This window comes from Stegostoma tigrinum, chromosome 36 (genome assembly GCF_030684315.1).
Source record: "Stegostoma tigrinum isolate sSteTig4 chromosome 36, sSteTig4.hap1, whole genome shotgun sequence".
Classification (NCBI taxonomy): Eukaryota; Metazoa; Chordata; class Chondrichthyes; order Orectolobiformes; family Stegostomatidae; genus Stegostoma; species Stegostoma tigrinum.
The window spans coordinates 19,844,374-19,864,527 of NC_081389.1; the positions used below are offsets into that span (position 1 = coordinate 19,844,374).

Sequence of the window (20,154 nt, forward strand, 5' to 3'; positions counted from 1 at the left end):
GTTTAAAACCCTATCCACAGCCCTAGTTTCTTTTTCTATTCATTTGTGATGTGGGCATCGCTGGCTGGTCCAGCATGTCTTGCCCATCTCTAGATGCCCTTGAGAAGGTAGTGGTGAGCTGTCTTCTTGAACTGCTGCAGTCCACCTGCTGTGGGTTGACCAACAGTGCTGTTAGGGAGGGAATTCCAGAACTTTGACCTTGTGGCAGTGAAGGAACGTGATGTATTTCCAAGTAAAGACAGTGAGTGGCTTAGATGGAAACTTGAAAGTGGTGGTGTTCCCATACATCGGCTGCCCTTGTCCTTCTGGATGTAAGTGGCCATGGCTTTGGAAGGTGTTAACTGAGGATCTTTGGTGAGTTATTGCAGTGCATCTTATAGATACTACACACTCCTGCTACTGAGGGTGGAGGGAGTGGATGTTTGTGGATGTGGTGCCAATCAAACAGGCTGCTTTGTCCTGGATGGTGTCAAGCTTCTTGAGTGTTGTTGGGGCTGCACTCGTCCAGGCAAGTGGAGAGTATTCCATCACACTCCTGACTTGTGCCTTGTAGATGGTGGACAGGCTTTGAGGAGCCAGGAGGTGAGTTACAAGTTGTCATTTGCCAGGACTGTGCTCCCAGCATGGTTCAGGTGAAGCCTGTCCTATCAAAACAGCTCCCTCCTTCTCCAGTAATGGTGTCCACGTCCCTTGAATTTGAGCACATTTCTCCTACACTAATCTATCAGCCACACATTTACCTCTTTAATCTGTTGACATGATGCCAAGGTGCTCATGGCTCAGGTAGCAATCGAGAGGTTATTACGTTTTTGGTTCTGCTTTTTTAATTTAGTCCCTAGCTGCTCCTTCAGCAGAACATCCTTCCTCTTTCTTCATATATCACTGGTATCTATGTGGACCATGACAACTGGATCATTCCCCTCCCACTCCAGGTTCTTCTACAACCCAAATGAAAGATCCTGAACCCATGCACCAGGTAAGCAACACAACCTTTGGACTCTTAATCACAGCAACAGAGAACAGTGTTTATTCCCCTGACTACATTACCCCCAAGTACAACTATATTTCTCTTTTCTCTCACCACTCTGATGGCTCCTTGTATCATGGTGCTATGGTCAATTTACTCATTCACCTTACAGACCCCACTGTCATTCACACAAGGAGCAAGATCCTCAAACCTGTTAGGACAAGCTGCAGAACTGAGGTTCCTTCAGCACTACCTCCTGGGTCCCTCTTTCTGCCTTTGCTGGTAGGCACACCCCCATATCCTTGACCACTGACTGAATTTGAGGTAGCGAATGTAAAGGTTGTGGCTGCTTTCTGAAATAAGCATCCAGGTAACTCGATCGATGGTCAGGGATAAGATGGTGTGCCTACCAGTGAGGCAGGTAAAGGGATCTGGGAGGTGGTGCTGAAGGAACCTCTGTAACTTCTCCCCCTCCCTGAGGTGTTGCAGTATTCGAAGCTCATTCTCTGGCTCATCAACTCTAAGCTGGAATTCCTCAGGCAACCAACACTTGCTGCAGATGTGATCATTACGAACTCCAAGGGGACCACATGCTTCCCACATCATGCAGTTACAACACATCGTTTGGCTCGGCTTCTCTATTTTTGAATTACTTGGTTCTTCATTTGATTTATAAAATTTCACACTGGCCTTTTAGTTTGTAGCCTGTAAATATTTCCCCTATTTATCTGCAGTCTGAAAGTAACCTATAATATAGTCAAATTAGTAGCTCGCAGCAACCGTTGAACATGGTGAAGAATGATATCACCCTTTTGGACTAGATCCCTGATTCTGGACTTGATTTTATCCAGTTTTTAAAAGATCTTACAAACTACGAGCCAAAAAAACACGCAAAAAAAAAAGTCTTACCCTCTTCACCAAAATCCCATGTTGCCTCCGGATTCCTTGAACTATATATTCATTTGGGCTGGGTCTCACTCAGAATGTGATCTCTCCTGCCTGACCACGCAAATTCACCATTCTGTCTCACGTTCTCAGTTGTTCATGTACATTGTTGATGTAACATCAGATAATGAGAGATAAATGAGAGGTGCAAGAAAATTTTTGTCAAGCCAGAAAAGGAAAGAAGAAAATTGTTTTTAAATTTTGAAAATAAAACCTCAGAACAGCAATTAAAACCTGAAGGAAGGAGATTCCTTATCTGTAAAAGGTCATTTTCAGTAGTACTACAGCATTAAACATGCATTGAATTTTTACTTCCTGTGGCAGTACAGTGTTTACCTCTTCTGTAAAATCATGAATATCACACTGTGCAATGCATTTGAATGAGGAAAGTAGACAGGGAAGAGTGTTCTTGCAAAGCTAAGACTGAAGGTGAGAATCTATGCAAACAAAACAGAAATTGCTGGAAAAGCTCAGCAGGTCTGGCAGCATCTGTGAAGGAGAAAACAGAGTTAACATTTCGGGTCTGGTGACCCTTCTTCAGAACTGAGAATCTATGGTTTGGTTTCCATATGTAATCATGCACCTGCCCTGGGTGAAAGTTGCTCTGGTGCAGTTAGCATTATTAATATTTTGACAGGAAAGTTTGGACGAATAATTTGGTTCTATTCTGATTTGGGAAACCTACTGAATTGCACTGCTGTCAACTGATAGGCAAATGATTCTCCTGTTGTCAAACACGAGATTTTTCAATTCCCCTGCATATTTCAATCTCCTCCACACAATCCCAAGCAACACATCAAAGAATAATCTAAAAGGCTCTAATTCAAGCAGGTTTACACTTCCTTAGGTAGTATCTGTCCTTCAATACCTTGCAGAAGAGGTCATTTTCCATCTAGGAAACTGTCGAAAGCAGGTACGTTCTGGAGAACGATGCAAGATCTTGGCAATGTTCATGCCATTCTCTGGATTATTTAACAAAGCAAGACCTTGGCCAATCAGCAACCACTTTGCGAATTCTCTTCTCACACAAAATAAAATGTTGATCCCCTTTTCCGTTTACGAGAACAGCAATGTCATGATGAGTTCAAGATGAGAGGCTTCGTCAAGGTGTGTCTAGAAGGAATTACGAGGTTGGGCTATGTTAGCACAGTCACACAGTAGTTATGACTTGACTGGTAATCCAGAGTAATCAGCAAGATTCCTGTTACAGGGATAACCTGCTGTAACGGTTTGGATATCTGATAGGGCAGTAGAACATATACACAGGCCTACGGTAGTTGATCAGCACACTTAGTGCTATAACACTAACAACAATGAAGTCAAGAAGACATGCACTCATGTAGCATCCTAAATAACTATTAGATAAGTGACCATTGTAGAAAACAGTACCCAATATGCATACAGCAAGTTCCCACAAACAGCAATGTGTTTTTGTGAAGCCAAATAAGGAATAATATTGACCACATCAATGCAAACTCCTCTTCTTTAAAATAGAGGTGTGAGGTTTCTAACAGTCATTTAGGCTGTTTAGTGAGATTGCAGTTTAATGTTGCATATGTATCACTGCCTTAGACTGCATTGGACTGTCACCTTAATTTATGAACACAAGCCCTGGAGCAGGACTTGAACCCAGAGTTTTGTCACATAGATAAAAACTAAAAGAACTGCGGGTGCAGTAAATCAGAAACAAAAACAGAGATCGCTGGAAAAGCTGTGCAGGTCTGGCAGCACCTGTGGAGAGAAATCAGAATTAACATTTCGAGTCGAGTGACCCTTCCTTTAAAACTGGACCCAGTTTCGAGGAAGGGTCGTTGGACCTGAAACACTAACTTTGATTTCTCTCCACAGGTGCTGCCAGACCTGCACAGCTTTTCCAGCGATCTTGGTTTTTGTGTCTTGTGACAAGGAGGTCAGCGTGCTAACGACTGAACCAGGTCAGGCCACAAACGGTTATAGTGTAAAGTAGTAACGTGAACACACTGGGGGAAATATTGAGCTCAGCTTTGCCATTAGGGCAATATCACAAGGATGAGAAGACAACTTAACTTTGTGCTTGCCTACAACTCATGGTTGTTTTGAAAATATCTTTGGCATAGGCTGGCTGCTTAATCTTTGATGTGAGGTACAATTGAGGACAGTTAAACAGAATATGTTTTGGAACAAATGAAGCTGTTATTCGGTTGTACAGAACTCAGTATTGCTAAAAATAGACACCTTGTCAAACTCGTCATAAAATTGATCTCGTAAACGGAAAAGGGATCAACATTTTATGTTGTGCAAGAAGATAATTGGCACGTTGTTTCTGATTGGCCAGGGTCTTAAATTGTTAAATGAATCAGAGAATGCAAGATCTTGCATCCGTCTCCAGGGTGTACCTGCTTTAGACAGTTCACCGTTCTGTTCTGTTTATTGAGGGAATGCAAAGAAGGTTTACAAGACTGATTCCTGGGACTGTCCTGCAGAACTGATGTAATGGAAAAGACCGGATCAGTGTGAACTTAACTTTGTGTTTGCCTCTGTTCACTGCAGTTTAAAAGAATAAAGGGGGTGGGGGGGGGGGTGCGATCTTATGGTAACCTATAAAGTACCAGCTACCAATGAGGAGATAAGATGGTCAGTGATCAGCCTGCTCATCTGTAGTGCTTTGATGCTGATCACAGGAAAATAGAGCCCTTTGATTAATTTTAGAAAATGTTGTTGCAAATTGGCCCTCAATTCCATGAGAAAATTGAGTGGGAAAAGCAGGAAAATGGAGTTGAGGATTATCAGATCAGCCATGATCTCATTGAATGGTAGAGCAGATCCACTAGGCCAAATAATGACTCTTACTCCTGTGTCTTATAGTTTAAGTCTTATGGACTTCTCAGAAAGACCAATCCCCCATCTCTATGAATTTTATTAAAATTCACATTTATTGCTGTTTGGTAGCTACTTTAAAACATTTCAGATTATTTATACAGGAGGAATTGCCATGTTAAAACAAAGTAAACTGTGAAGAAAACGGACACATTCTATGAAGTTCCCTTGATTGAAATTTCACTGTTGCTGAGCCTGTATTTAAATAACTTGTTTCCAGTTTCCTTTTGTGGTTTATGTAAATAAAATGCAAATCCTTTCTCAGAAAACACACCTTCATTTACAGTTAAAGCTTCTAAAACAGACAAACACTTAAATTATGTTAAATATGTGTTAAATTGTGTTTTGTTTTAAACTTGGACATAAAATATTGGAAATTGACTTCAAGGCCTGACAGCATCTTCACAAAGATTAGACTAATGTTCAGGATCAAAAATCCTAGTGAAGATGATGTGACCCTTCCATTGAAACTGAATGTTAAGGCAATGGAATGGAGCACCTGGAGTATTGTATGCAGTTTTGGTCTCTTTATCTGAGGAACCATATTCTGTCTATTGAGGAGGTACAAAGGAGGTCGACCAGACTTATTCCTGGGATGGTGGGACTGATGTGTAAGAAGAAACTGGGTTGGTTAGGACTGCATTAGTGAGGCCACACCTTGAGTGAGTATTGTGTGCAGTTTTGGTCTCCTAGTCTGAGGGATGATGAGGGAGTCCAGTGAAGGTTCACCAGACGGATTCCCGGGATAGCAGGACTGACATAAGAGGATAGTCTGGATCGACTGGGTTTGTACTTGTTGGAATTTAGAAGATCGAGGAAGGATCTCATGGAAATATTTAAAATCTTGATGGAACTGGACAGGTTAGATGCAGGAAGAATGTTCCCGATGTTGGGGAAGTCCAGAAATAGTTGTCACAATCTACGAATAAGGGGTAAGCCTTTCAGGACGGAGATGGGGAAGAATTTCTTCACCCAGAGAGTTGTGAACCTGTGGAACTCTCTATCATAGAAAGCTATTGGGGCCAGTTCGTTAGATATATTCAAGAGGGAGCTGGACATGGCCCTTGCATCTCAAGAGATCAAGGGGTATGGAGAGAAAGCAGGAATGGGATACTGAGATTGCATGATCAGCCATAATTATATTGAATGTTGGAGCCGGCTCGAAGGGCTGAATAGCCTGCTCCTATGTTCTATGTTTCTATGCATTCACTGTAGTTTAAAAAAAACGAGGGGGGATCTCATAGTGACCTATAAATTACTAACAGGATTAGACAGGGTAGATGCACGAAGGATGTCTCTGATCAGTGGGGAGTCCAGAAGCAGGAGTCACAGTCTAAGGATAAGGGATAGGCCTTTCAGGAGAGAGATGAGAAGAAATTTGTTCAACCAGACAGTGGTGAGCCTGTGGAATTCTCTGCCACAGGAAACTGTTGAGGATAAAACATTGAAAGCTTTCAAGAAAGATGTAGATATAGTTCCCAGGGCTAAAGGAATCAAAGGAAAAAGGAAGAAAGTGGGAACTAAGTTGGATGATCAGCCATATTCACATTGAATTGCACAGCAGACTTGAAGGGCTGAATGGCCTACTCCTGTTCTTATTTTCTCTGTTTCTACTTCTGTTATAAACTCAAGAGACCATAAGACATAGGAGTGGAAGTAAGGCCATTCGGCCCATTGAGTCCACTCCGCCATTTAATCATGGCTGATGGGCATTTCCACTCCACTTCCCTGCTCCCCATGACTAGAATTTATTTAAATCATGGTTGGATGCCAGTTGGCCAGCACAGTTTTTTTAGTAATTCATTGTGTGGTCCCTTTAAAAGATTGTATGCTCTTTCTGTGTTTACATATTTAAAATGGATTACTGAGGGCAGCAGCTTGAAAGTTTGCAAGTACGTAGAGAGCACCCGAATTGAAACATTTCTATCAAAAAGCTGTACAGTTAGCTGGCCAAGCAGCAGTTTTTACTAAATCAACAGCTTTTGAATTTAGTCAATCAAATTTAGATCTTATGGTTTTGACGATATAGGACCAATCCTATTGTAAGAAATATTGGCTTATCAAGGGTATAAAAATAAGGGGGCAGTTGGACAAAGCCCCAGAACTAGCTACCATCCACCAGATCCAGCAACCCTTAGCTCTCAAGAGAGAATCACAGCCTCCTCTGGGTCTTAGATGAAGCACCATCTAACTACCAAAGGTACCAATGGCACAACTAGTTAATATTCCTGACAAAGAATTGATGGAGAAGGTATTCCTGACAGAAGAATGGATAGAGAAAGCGCAGAACATTCTGGAAGACACATAACCTGGGTGTAAATTTCAAGAGACTAAATTTTTTTTGTATACGAGTGGGACTTAGATTTATTAGAACAGCATACTATTAAAATCTTGCTTTATTTGGGAATAGTTGGGAGTTAGAAGTGATTTATTTGGTTTGTTAATAGTTTAGTTAATTTGTTCACTGTTTAGAGTTAGATAAATAAATTGTTACTTGTTGATTTTATTTAACCACTAGAAGTCGCTGAAAGATAGGTTACATCTCTTCACACACTCATTTTACAGATTATAGGGCAAGATGCACCTCTTTGAGTGTGTTGGTTTTGGTTCTGAGGGGGTCAACCTCCACTTTATAACCCATTGAATGGTGGAACAGGTTTAAGGGGCTGAATGGCCTACTTCTGTTCCTATTTCTTATGGTGTTCTGGTGTTCTAGAGTAATAGTCCAACAATACACTGCCCTCAACGGAGTACCAGTGGAAGGGTTACTGAACCCCATTAATGATTTTCCCATGTTCATGGCTGGACTGAAAGCAATTTCAGTTTTCAGTCTGAACTATTTAATTTGGCAAGGAAGCAGGGATTGGCTGATACAATGATGAAATCAGCCCAGACAAAATCCACTCAGCTGATTTCTGAGACAAACAGAATGAGGAAAAGTGGGATCTTTGTTGTTTAGAAGGATGAGAGATTACCTTTATTGAAGCGCTTAATTCTCAGATGGGGCTTGGTAGTGGCGATGTCAAGACAGTGTTTCCTATCTCTGGGAAACCTAGAAGGGACACAGTTAAAGATAAGAACTCTCCTTTGATGGAAATAAGGAGGAATTTATCTCCTAGAGAGCAGTGGAGAAAGGGTCGTTGAATATATTAAAGGCTGAGTTGGATAAATTTTTTTAATGAAGAAGGATTTAAGGTTTGTCAGGGAGATTGATGTAGACGGGAAAGTGGTGCCGAGGTCATAATCAGATCAGCTGTGATCTTACTGAAGGGTGGAACAGGCTGTCTTGCCCACTCCTACTCCCAGGTCATGTAATCTTAATTTGTCACATGAAGCCCTGCTGTTCTGTCCGTGGGCTTACCTGCTGAAATGTTGCTGCAATTTCCATCCCTGGATTTCCCACCTGTGCATTTCAGATAAATTTGGCTGTTTAGGCATCCCAAATTTGACATTGATCAAGAGGACAAAGCAATCCTGTGTTAAACAAGAAACAAGTTTCAGAAATGAGGATTCCCTGGGAATGAAATGGATCCCTGAGAATATCAGACATCTGTCATCTTTAATGATAATGGGAACTGCAGATGCTGGAGAATCCAAGATAATAAAATGTGAGGCTGGATGAACACAGCAGGCCCGGCAGCATCTCAGGAGCACAAAAGCTTTTTTTCTGGAATAAATAGGGAGAGAGGGGGAGGCGGACCGAAGATGGAGAGAAAAGAAGATAGTTGGAGAGGAGAGTATAGGTAGGGAGGGGATAGGTCAGTCCAGGGAAGACGGACAGGTCAAGGAGGTGGGATGAGGTTAGTAGGTAGGAGATGGAGGTGTGGCTTGGGGTGGGAGGAAGGGATGGGTGAGAGGATGAACAGGTTAGGGAGGCAGAGACAGGTTGGACTGGTTTTGGGATGCAGTGGGTGGTGCTCCTGAGATGCTGCTGGGCCTGCTGTGTTCATCCAGCCTCACATTTTATTATCTGTCATCTTTAGTTGGCTTTCTGTGACTGTTAACTCACTGCTGTGCTTGTGGCTAGCCAGGTAGTCACCATAGTCCCACTCTCTTTACCAGAGACAGGCAATGGGGTTTAACCTAAGGGTCACCACGCCTCAGGCTGGCTTTGCTCTATGTTGCAAATCAGCCATCCAGCTAACTAACACCCCCTCCCATACAGGTTAGTTTTATCACGGGGATCCGACCTTCTCAGGCTCACCCCTTTGCCTCAGGCATGCTGACCCCCCACGTTAAACCATCAACAGTCACCTCTCTCTCAGCTTTGATCTTCCCAGGACAATGCCAATTTTACCTTTGCTTGCTAATGGAATTTTTTTTTAGTTATTCCACTGTTTATGGTGGTTGCTTCATGCCATCTTTTGGAATTTGGGGCATGTGTCCCCAAGGTTTGGAAAAATTCCTTCAGTATCAGAACTGAACCCTATACCACAGGGAGGAATTTGAAAATTCCCACTTTGAAGAAGTAGGCGCCCATAGGGATCAATAGTTAGAAACAAGGGAGCTCTGCAGGATCTGGTTATGTGTTTTAAAATGACATTATTCACAATATTTTGTTTTGAAATCTGTGAAGTTGAAACTGTCTCCCAACTCCAGCTCTCTGAGTAAGTAACTCTCCTAGGGAGAACCAAAGCTAACTCCACAACCCAATTATCACATACTCCTTCCTAATGTTTCATGTATTATTAACCCGATGGCCTAATACTGGTCAATAAACAAAGAACTGCGGATGCTGGAAATCAGAAACAAAACAGAAATTGCTGGAGAAACTCGGCAGATCTGGCAGCACCTGTGGAGAGAGATCAGAATTAACATTCTGGGTCCAGTGACCCTTCTGAAGGACAGTTTTTTTTGTTTTTATGCCTAATACTGGTATTAAGTGCACTTCACTGTGTGAAACTGACAAAGCATGTTCATTTTGTTTTACATTGCAGAGATAGTTTTGCACTGAATTCAGGTCTATACTTTTTAGTGAGCACTTTATATCCGTTAAGCACAGTCTCTGTAAGTCACTGTTCACTGTTTACAAAATCCCAAAATGTATACAATTATTCAGGCTCATTAACCTTAAATCAATATATCCATTGCCTGTTCCCTTGTTCCATTGGGTCTTGGGCATCCGTTCAGATGTAATTAGATAGTAACATTGTTTCAAGAGCTAATTGTTTTCTGAAATAGGCACAGTCCAAAGATGTGCAGGTCAGCCTGTTAGCGACAGGTGGAGTTCTGCATTATCCTGTTTCGCTGTATTGTGAACATACCTTTCTTGACCTGGTCTGGATTGCAAACTTCAAGCTTCTGGCTCAGAGGCAGGGACACTACCCACTGTGTTGCAAGAACTCCACAGTTGCATAATACACACCAGCCTTTCGAATGATTTCCCAGCAACCAGCTCAACTAGAGTACTATGTCCAGTTCTGGTCACCACACTGTAGGAAGGACGTAAATGCACTCGAAAGGGCGTAGAAATGATTCACCAGGATGTTGCCTGGGCTGGAGAGATTCATCTCTAGAGAGAGACTGGATTTGCTGGGGTGGTTTCTTTGGAGCACTAATGACCCTAATGGCATTGTGACTCAACCCACAGCAGGTTTTTGTCCCCCGCTTTATTCATTAATGGTATGAGGGCGTTGCTCGGTAGGCAGCATTTATTGCCCAACCCAAATTCTCCAGTGGGCAGTTGAGAGTCAATCACCTTGCCGGGGGTCTGGAGTCACGTGTAGGCAGTTTCCTTCCCTAAAGGACATTGGTGAACCGATGGGTTTGATTCATGGTCGTCATTAGATTCTTAATTCCAGGTATTTTATTAAATTCAAATTCCACCATCTGCTGTTGCAGGATTCGAACGCAGGTCTCCAGAATTTTGCCTCGGTCTCTGGATTAATAATGTAGCGATAATACCACTAGGCCATTGCCTCCTGGACTGCAGCAGTTCAAGAAGGCAGCTTACCACCACTTTCTCAAGGGCAACTTGGGACAGACAATAAATGCTGCTCTAGCCAGAGATGCCCATGCCCCACAAATGTATATTTAAAAAAAGCAGAGAAGGCTTGGGTGCAATCTGATTGAGGTATACGTAGTTCTGAGGAGCATAGGCAGGGTAGATAAAATCTCTTCCAAGTAGAGGGGTTAATAACCAAGGGACACAGGAGCAGGAGAAGAAGGAAGGATTTGAGGAAAATTGTATTCATCTAGTGGGTTGTACGTGTCTGGAACTCTGTCTGAAAGGATGGTGGATGCAAGAACCATCAAGACTTTTAAGACAAATTCAGATGAGTGCTAGAAATGGAAAAGCCACAAGGCAAGGAGTCTGTGCTGGTACATAGAATTAGAACAGATGGATGTTTGAAGATCAGCGCAGACATGATGGACTGAATGGGCCTGTTTCTGTGCCAGAAAACTCTACGGCTCCAACATGACTTGCATCTAACTGGACAACGTTAACCAGCCTTCGCTGCATAAATGTTTTTTTTCCCCTATACCAATCATCCTTCTCATTCATGGAACAGCGAGAATTTGGAGCTCACTAAGGCAGGGAGTGGTTGAACAAATAGTTTAGAAGCATTTAAGAGGAGAATAGATAAATGAGGGAAAAGAGAATAGGGATTATGCTGATTATTAGATTAGAAAAAATGGAAGGAGACAGGAGTGGAGCTTGAATACTGGGCATGAACCAGTTGGGCTGAATGGTCTTTGTCAGTGCTGTAAATTCTATGAATTTCTGGTTTCTATGAATGGAAAATATTGGTTAAAGGAATGTAATTGTAGTGGGTTAGTTCAAAGTTGTGGTCAGAGAATCCCTACAGTGTGGAAGTAGGCCATTTGGCCCATCAACCCTCCAAGGACCCTCCCAGCCAGGCCCACCCCATTACCATCTCCCTGTAACCCTGCAGTCCCCATGGCTAATCCACCTAGCCTGCATATCCGCAGGCATGATGGGCAGTTTAGCATGGCCAATCCAGTCCGACCTGTGCATCTTTGGACTGTGGGAGGAAACCTGCATAGACACGGGGAGAATGTGCAAACTCCACACAGATAGTCACCTGGAATTGCACCTGGGTCCCTGGTGCTGTGAGGCTGCAGTGCTAACTGATCTGCCATTATGCTGCCCTGGTCTCTGGGTCACCTGCTAATGTGTATGCACTGCTGAAACAGATTTAAGTATAGAACCTTATTACTGTCAGTGAAAGGGAGAGCTGGGAATGTCAGCTTTCTCCCACAGCTAACACCAGATGAGTTCAGATGAAAAATTATCTCTGCCCATTTGATCCCACACATCCTCAACATCAGCCCCATCTTCATTAGGAGCAGGTAGACCTCTCTTCTAAAGGGTAATACTTTATAACCATGCAGGACCTCTGTACTCACCTGAGTGTGAGACATGATGCATTTCTGTCTGGCATAGACTTAAAACCTCTAAATGTGCAACCAATCTAGAAGAGCAAAGGGGGTAGAAATATAGGAACACCACCACCAAACCCCTGTCAGAGTCCTACACCATCCAGGATGGGAACCATATCACTGCTCTTTCAGTGCTGATGGGTCAAAATCCTAGCAGCCCCTTCCTAACAGCACTGTAGGTCAAACTGCAGCGATTCAGCAAGACAGTTCTTTCACTGTCATCTTCTCCATGGCAATTGACAATGAACAATAAATGCTGACCCAGCCAGCAACACCCACATTCCCTTCCACAAATAAATACAAAATCCAGAGTCAGGAGAGTTAAACACATTGCATAGCCAATGCTCAAAATTCTGTGTGCAACCGTGAGAGATTTGTTGTAAGGAGAATCGTTCTGTCATTAGAACACAGAACATAGAACATAGAACAATACAGCGCAGAACAGGCCTTTCTGCCCTCGATGTTGTGTCGGCCTGTGAACTATTCTAAGCCCATCCCCCTACACTATCCCATCATCATCCATATGCTTATCCAAGGACTGTTTAAATGCCTCTAATGTGGCTGAGTTAACTACATTGGCAGGCAGGGCCTTCCACACCCTTACGACTCTCTGAGTAAAGAACCTGCCTCTGACATCTGTCTTAAATCTATCACCCCTCAATTTGTAGCTATGCCCCCTTGTACAAGCTGACATCATCAACCTCTGAAAAAGACTGTCACTGTCCACCCTATCTAATATTAGGGGAAAGGTAGAAAAGATTTGATTGTGAAACTTAATTGAAAAAATGTACTAAGCTTTAAAAAATACATTGTACAAAATACATGGATAGAGCAGGGTCAGGAATGGATGTTGCAGGTTCCAGGGTTTAGATCTTTCATTAAGGTCAGGGAAGGTGGTAAAAGAGGGGGAGGTGTGGCTTTGTTAGTCAAGGACAGTATAACGGTGGCTGAAAGAACTTTTGATGAGGACACGTCTATGAGGTGGTATGGGCTGAGGTCAGAAACAGGAGAGGAGAGGTAACACTGCTGGGAGGTTTTTATAGGTCCCCACAAAGTTCCAGGGATGTGGAGGAGAGGATCGGCAAAACTATTCTGGGCTGGAGTGAAAAGAACAAGGTGGTCATTATGGGAGACTTTAACTTCCCTAACATTGACTGGAAATGCTATAACTCCAGTACGTCGGATGGATCAGTTTTTGTCCAATGTGTGCAGGACGGTTTTCTGACTCAGTATGTCGAAGGGCCAACAAGAGGGGAGGCCACACTGGATCTGGTACTTGGTAATGAACCAGGCCAGGTGTTTGATTTAGTGGTAGGTGAGCACTTCGGAGAGAGTGACCATAGTTCGGTTATGTTTACTTTAGCAATGGAAAGGAATAGGAACATGCCACAGGGCAAGAGTTATAGATGGGGGAAGAGCAATTATAATGTGATTAGGCAAGACTTAGGAGGCATAGAATGGGTTAGCAAAATGCAGGGGATGGGGACAATCGAAATGTGGAGCTGGTTTAAGGAACAGATATTGCGTGTCCTTGATAGCTATGTCCCTGTCAGGCAGGGAGGAAGCGATAAGGTAAGGGAACCGTGGTTTGCTAAAAGAAACTGTATCTCATGTTAAGCGGAAGAGGGAGGCTTATGTGACGAGGAGTTTGTTCAGATGAGGCGATGGAGAGTTACAGATTAGCTAGGAAGGATTTAAAGAGAGAGTTAAGAAGAGCAAGGAGGAAACCTTTGAAGAGCAGGTGTGTATGCTGGAATGGATAGAGATAGAGGAAGCTGATGTGCTGAAAATTTTGTCAAACATTAAGATTGACAAGTCGCCAGGCCCGGACCAGATTTGTCCTCTGCTGCTTTGGGAAGCAAGAAATGCAATTGCTTCGCCACTTGCGAGGATCTTTGCATCCTCGCTCTCCACTGGAGTCGTACCTGAGGACTGGAGAGAGGCAAATGTAACTCCTCTCTTCAAGAAAGGAAATAGAGAAATCCCCGGCAATTACAGACCAGTAAGTCTCACGTCTGTCGTCTGCAAGGTGTTAGAAAGGATTCTGAGGGATAGGATTTATGACCATCTGGAAGAGCATGGCTTGATAAAGTGCAGTCAACACGGCTTTGTGAGGGGCAGGTCATTCCTCACAAACCTTATCGAGTTCTTTGAGGATGTGACTAGAAAAGTTGATGAGAGTTGAGCTGTGGATGTGGTGTATATGGACTTCAGTAAGGCATTTGATAAGGTTCCCCATGGTAGGCTCATTCAGAAGGTCAGGAGGAATGGGATACAGGGGAACTTAGCTGCCTGGATACAGAATTGGCTGGCCAACAGAAGACAGCGAGTGGTAGTAGAAGGAAAATATTCTGCCTGGAAGTCAGTGGTGAGTGGGGTTCCACAGGGCTCTGTCCTTGGGTCTCCACTGTTTGTAATTTTTATTAATGACTTGGATGAGGGGATTGAAGGATGGGTCAGCAAGCTTGCAGACGACACGAAGGTTGGAGGTGTCGTTGACAGTATAGAGGGCTGTTGTAGGCTGCAGCGGGACATTGACAGGATGCAGAGATGGGCTGAGAGGTGGCAGATGGAGTTCAACCTGGATAAATGCGAGGTGATGCATTTTGGAAGGTCAAATTTGAAAGCTGAGTACAGGATTAAGGATAGGATTCTTGGCAGTGTGGAAGAACAGAGGGATCTTGGTGTGCAGATACATAGATCCCTTAAAATGGCCACCCAAGTGGACAGGGTTGTTAAGAAAGCATATGGTGTTTTGGCTTTCATTAACAGGGGGATTGAGTTTAAGAGTCGTGAGATCTTGTTGCAGCTCTATAAAACTTTGGTTAGACCGCACTTGGAATACTGCATCCAGTTCTGGTCGCCCTATTATAGGAAAGATGTGGATGCTTTGGAGAGGGTTCAGAGGAGGTTTACCAGGATGCTGCCTGGACTCGAGGGCTTATCTTATGAAGAGAGGTTGACTGAGCTCAGTCTCTCTTCATTGGAGAAAAGGAGGAGGAGAGGGGACCTAATTGAGGTATACAAGATAATGAGAGGCATAGATAGAGTTGATAGCCAGAGACTAATTCCCAGGGCAGAAATGGCTAACACGAGGGGTCATAGTTTTAAGCTGGTTGGTGGAGTATAGAGGGGATGTCAGAGGCGGGTTCTTTACACAGAGAGTTGTGAGAGCATGGAATGCGTTGCCAGCAGGAGTTGTGGAAGCAAGGTCATTGGGGTCATTTAAGAGACTGCTGGACATGCATTTGGTCACAGAAATTTGAGGGTGCATACATGAGGATCAATGGTTGGCACAACATTGAGGGCTGAAGGGCCTGTTCTGTGCTGTACTGTTCTATGTTCTATGTTCTATGAGCAGACATTGGCAGGTAGAATAAAGGAGAACCCTAAAGTTTTCTATAGGTATGTGAGGAATAAGAGGATGACTAGAGTAGGAATAGGGCCAGTCAAAGACAGAAGTGGGAAGTTGTGTGTGGACCCTGTGGAGATTAGAGAGGTGCAAAATGTCATCTCTCATCTGTTTTCACTGAGGAACAGGAGAATATTGTAGAGGAGATGACTGAGTTATGGGCTACTAGAATTGAAAGGATTAAGGTTAGTAAGAAGGAGGTGTTATCAATTCTAGAAGGTGTGAAGGTAGATAAATCCCCTGGGCCAGATGGGATTTTTCCGAGGATTGTCTGGAAAGCTAGGGAGGAGGTGGCGGAGCCTTTGGCCTTGATCCTTGAGTCCTCATTGTCTACAGGTTTAGTACCAGAGGACTGGAGGATTGCAGATGTTGTGCCCTTATTCAAGAAGGGCAGTAGGGATGACCCAGGGAATTATAGACCTGTGAGCCTTACATCTGTTGTAGGAAAAATTTTGGAAAGGATTATAAAAGATAGGATTTATAATCATCTAGCAAGCAGCAATTTGATTGGAGATAGTCAGCATTGATTCATCAAGGACAGGCCGTGTCTCACAAACCTCATTGAGTTTTTTGAGAAGGTGACTAAGCATGTGGATGAGGGAAGGGCAGTTGATGTGGTGTACATGGACTTCAGTAAAGCCTTTTGGTAAGGTTTCACATGGTAGGCTATTGGAGAAAATACAGAGGCACGGGATTGAGGGAGATTTAGCAGTTTGGATTAGAAACTGGCGTTCTATAAGAAGGCAACGAGTGGTGGTTGATGGAAAATATTCAGCCTGGAATACGGTTACTAGTGGTGTGCCTCAAGGACCTGTTTTGGGACCACTCTGTTATTTTCATAAATGACTTGGACGCAGGCATAGGTGGATGGGTTAGTAAGTTTGCAGATGACACTAAAGTCAGTGGAGTGGTGGACAGTGTGGAAGAATGTTGCAGGTTGCAGGGAGACTTGGATAAACTGCAGAATTGGGCTGAAAGGTGGCAAATGGAGTTCAAAGCGGATAAATGTGAGGTGATTCACTTTGGAAGGAATAATAGGAAGGCAGAATACCGGATCAATGGAAAGATTCTTGGTAGTGTGGATGTGCAGAGGGATCTTGGTGTCCAAGTACATAGATCCCTGAAAGTTGCCACCCAGGTTGATAGTGCTGTTAAGAAAGCTTACGGTGTTTTGGGTTTTATTGGTAGAGAGATTGAGTTCCGGAGCCGTGATGTCATGCTGCAACTGTACAAAACGCTAGTGCGGCCTCTTTTGGAATATTGCGTGCAGTTCTGGTCGCCCCATTACAGGAAGGATGTCAGAGGCAGGTACTTTACTCAGAGAGGGGTAAGGGCGTGGAACGCCCTGCCTGCCAATGTAGTTAACCCAGCCGCATTAGGGGCATTTAAACTGTCCTTGGATAAGCATATGGATGATGATGGGATAGTGTAGGGGGAGGGACTTAGATTAGTTCACAGTTCGGCACAACATCAAGGGCTGAAAGGCCTGTTCTGCGCTGTATTGTTCTATGTTCTTTGTTCTCCTGAGTGCTTTTTATACAATTAAGTATTCCAGGGTGCTTCAGAAGAGCAATATCAGACAGACTTTGACACTGACCTGCATTAGGAGATATCATTTAGAAGCTTGGCAAAAGAGCTGGGATTTTTAAGACGTTTACCTTTATTGATGATGCCTCCTTTGGTTTCTTTTCCAGTACTCTACGAATAGCCTTCGACAGTCTAAAGCAACGTAAGTAGCACAGATTTGAACCTGTTTTAATGTCATATATGTTGCTTTTACCTTGGTAGCGAGTTTTGAGAAGATTTGTAGCTCAGGTTGAGGTTCTGGATGTGAGTTTGCTCGCTGAGCTGGAAGGTTAGTTTTCAGACGTTTCGTCACCATTCTAGGTAACATCATCAGTGAGCCTCCAACGAAGCGCTGGTGTTATGTCCCGCTTTCTATTTATCTGGTTAGGTTTCCTTCATCACCAACCCAAGGAAACCTAACCAGATAAATAGAAAGCGGGACATAACACCAGCGCTTCATCGGAGGCTCACTGATGTTACCTAGAATGGTGACGAAACGTCTGAAAACTAACCTTCCAGCTCAGCGAGCAAACTCACATCTAGTACTTTTACCTTAATGGGATTCTTTGGATGGTATTAGATGTAAATATCATCTTGATCTAAGAATGGCTATTTTTATCACTTGAATTTCATGCCTAGTTACTGTGAGCTGCAGGAATTAGTATCCTGATCACAGACGTGAAACTGCACTGATGATCTCATTGAAACGTGCAAAATTCTTACAGGCTAGATATGGGAGGGAATATTGCCCCTGGGTTGGGAGATCCAGAACCAGGGGACACGGTCTCAGAATACCGTGTTGGCTGTTTAAGACTGAATACCGTGTTGGCTGTTTAAGACTGAGATGAGGGGGAAATTTCTTCACTCAGAGGGCGGTAAATATTTTTGGACCTCCCTCCCCAGCGGACTGTGGAAGCTCAATGTTTGAGCATGTCCGAAACAGGTCACCAGATTTCTAGATATTAAATGTATCAAGACTCATGGGAATAGCGCGAGAGAATTACATGGACGAAGAAGATCAGACATGATCTAGTTGAATCATGGAGCAGGCTTGAGGAGCTGAATGGCATACTCTTGCCCCTGTGTTCACCAGTGGAATCTTAGTGACTCGAGCCCTGGTGTGGATATCTGAATGGACAACCTTCTGACCCAGAACTATTAAGTAAGCCACCGGCACCACTGAATGCACTGTTAATCCTTGCAAACCAGAAGGACCCAGAGGATTTTTACATGATCTCTAGCTTGTCTTAGCTAGAGATGCTAATGTTGGCCTGCATATCTTTACATGACATAAATCATGAGTTCAGCTTGGGTGGATTATGGGTGTCATCAGAACTTTGAGACTAAAATAAGAATAAATATTTTAGGAACAGTGCCAAGTTATTACATCCAGAAGATTCTTTTTCTTTGTCTCAAACGCCCCTTTGCCAATCCATTTTCCTCCCATAAATGAAATTAATTCTGAAAATACAACTAATTCTGAATCCCTCTTATAGGTTTTAATGGGCCTTCACCACTCAGAATCCGACTTCGTACAACGCAGTTCTACACTCTTGCCCCTGAATTTTGCTTGCAAATCCCTGAATGCAAATTGGGTTTTCCCACTTTTGTTTAATATCACCTATTACCTTCCTGCTCCTCATTTTCAGTTTAACTCCTAATTTTCAATCTCCTTGGTGTCAAGAAATTTGTCTACAATTGAACCAGGTCAACCCTCCAGCATGGACTTAGTGGTCTGAATGGCCTCCATTTTAAGCTGCCAGGCTCTATGCTAGAACCAGGTATGTACATACTGCTTCAGGACATTGTCTGATTCCCCATTGAAACCAGGAGGGGCTGGGATTTTGTTTTCCAATCTATCCCAAATACTACTTTACTTTTCTTTTAATGCAGCAGTGCATTGAGTTATTCTAGCTGGATTAGTTGCAAATCACTGTGGCAAGAAGGCTCCCATTTTGCTGTGAGCTGCTTTTGTTTTACATGTACTTTTCTCAGCAGAGTTCACTGGGCAACAGTGAGGGCTAAGCGAGAGGGCAGTGTGAGCATTTGTGACCAACTGGTCAAGGTCAGACCACAGTCATGATGAGCCAACTTGAAACGTCAACTCTCCTGCTCCTCTGATGCTGCCAACCTGCTGTGCTCCTCCAGCTTCACACTGACAATGTCAGACCACAGCTCAGTTGCGTGCGGCTCAGATGGACACTTCAGCACTAAATTCAAACAGCTCCCCACTCCAATCCCCCACATGGTGATATCAGGGATAACCTCGGTCCAGATTTGAGGAGCAAGACAATCTACCAATTCTTCAGTTTGCATGGGCAGCTTGGACAGAATGCCTGTTTGATTGTTTCAGAATTGGAAAACATTGGAAATCTACACATTCAGCTGTCAATCACGTTAAAGGACGAGGCAAAACGCCTGGAAGATTTCAGGGAGAGGCAGAAGGAAACGAGAAAGAAGGTAAGAATAATGATTGTGTGATAACTGAGATGACAGGATACTTCTACTTTTGAGAACGGTATGAATTACACCTGTGCTTGTGCTGAGTCAGAGCTATTTAATATTGACAGACAGTGGCTTTGTTAGGAATTTGAAAAAGTCCCACTTGTTTCTGCAAGAGCATTTTTATTTAAAATCTGCACAGTCCTTGCAAAAGAAACATTTGAAAATGCTGTTTGAAGTGTCAGTTTGTCATAAAAGAAGTCCAGAGACAAAGAAACTGTCCTGTTCAATGTGTTTCTATTCTTGCAAGAAAGTAGCACATATAAAACCACAGGTGTTTTGCATAACATGAAACTTAATCTTTCATGACCTGAACTCTAGTTTGTATTGAAAGCCAGGTCTGTTTTGGAGTGTTGAGAGATCTGTTCAAATTTTCGGCTGCCTGAATTCTGTTTTGTCACTTATCACGGTTTTATTCCCATATTTTCATTTGATTTAAAAACTGCCTTTTCTAAAGGCCTTGATGTGGAAGTGGGCCAGGATGGACAATGTTAAAGTCACA

General features: G+C 43.2%; 1 protein-coding gene across 5 annotated transcripts in view; it reads left to right on the top strand.

Moving 5' to 3' along the window:
- The window catches only part of pstpip1a (proline-serine-threonine phosphatase interacting protein 1a), a 113,380-nt gene that overhangs the window by 49,731 nt on the left and 43,495 nt on the right, over positions 1-20,154 (top strand). For all 5 annotated transcript variants that reach the window (XM_048520456.2, XM_048520457.2, XM_048520458.2 and 2 more), the window contains exons 4-5: positions 17,279-17,313; positions 19,504-19,610. In XM_048520456.2, the coding sequence (XP_048376413.1) occupies positions 17,279-17,313; positions 19,504-19,610 (142 nt within the window). The remainder of the gene's footprint in view (positions 1-17,278; positions 17,314-19,503; positions 19,611-20,154) is intronic.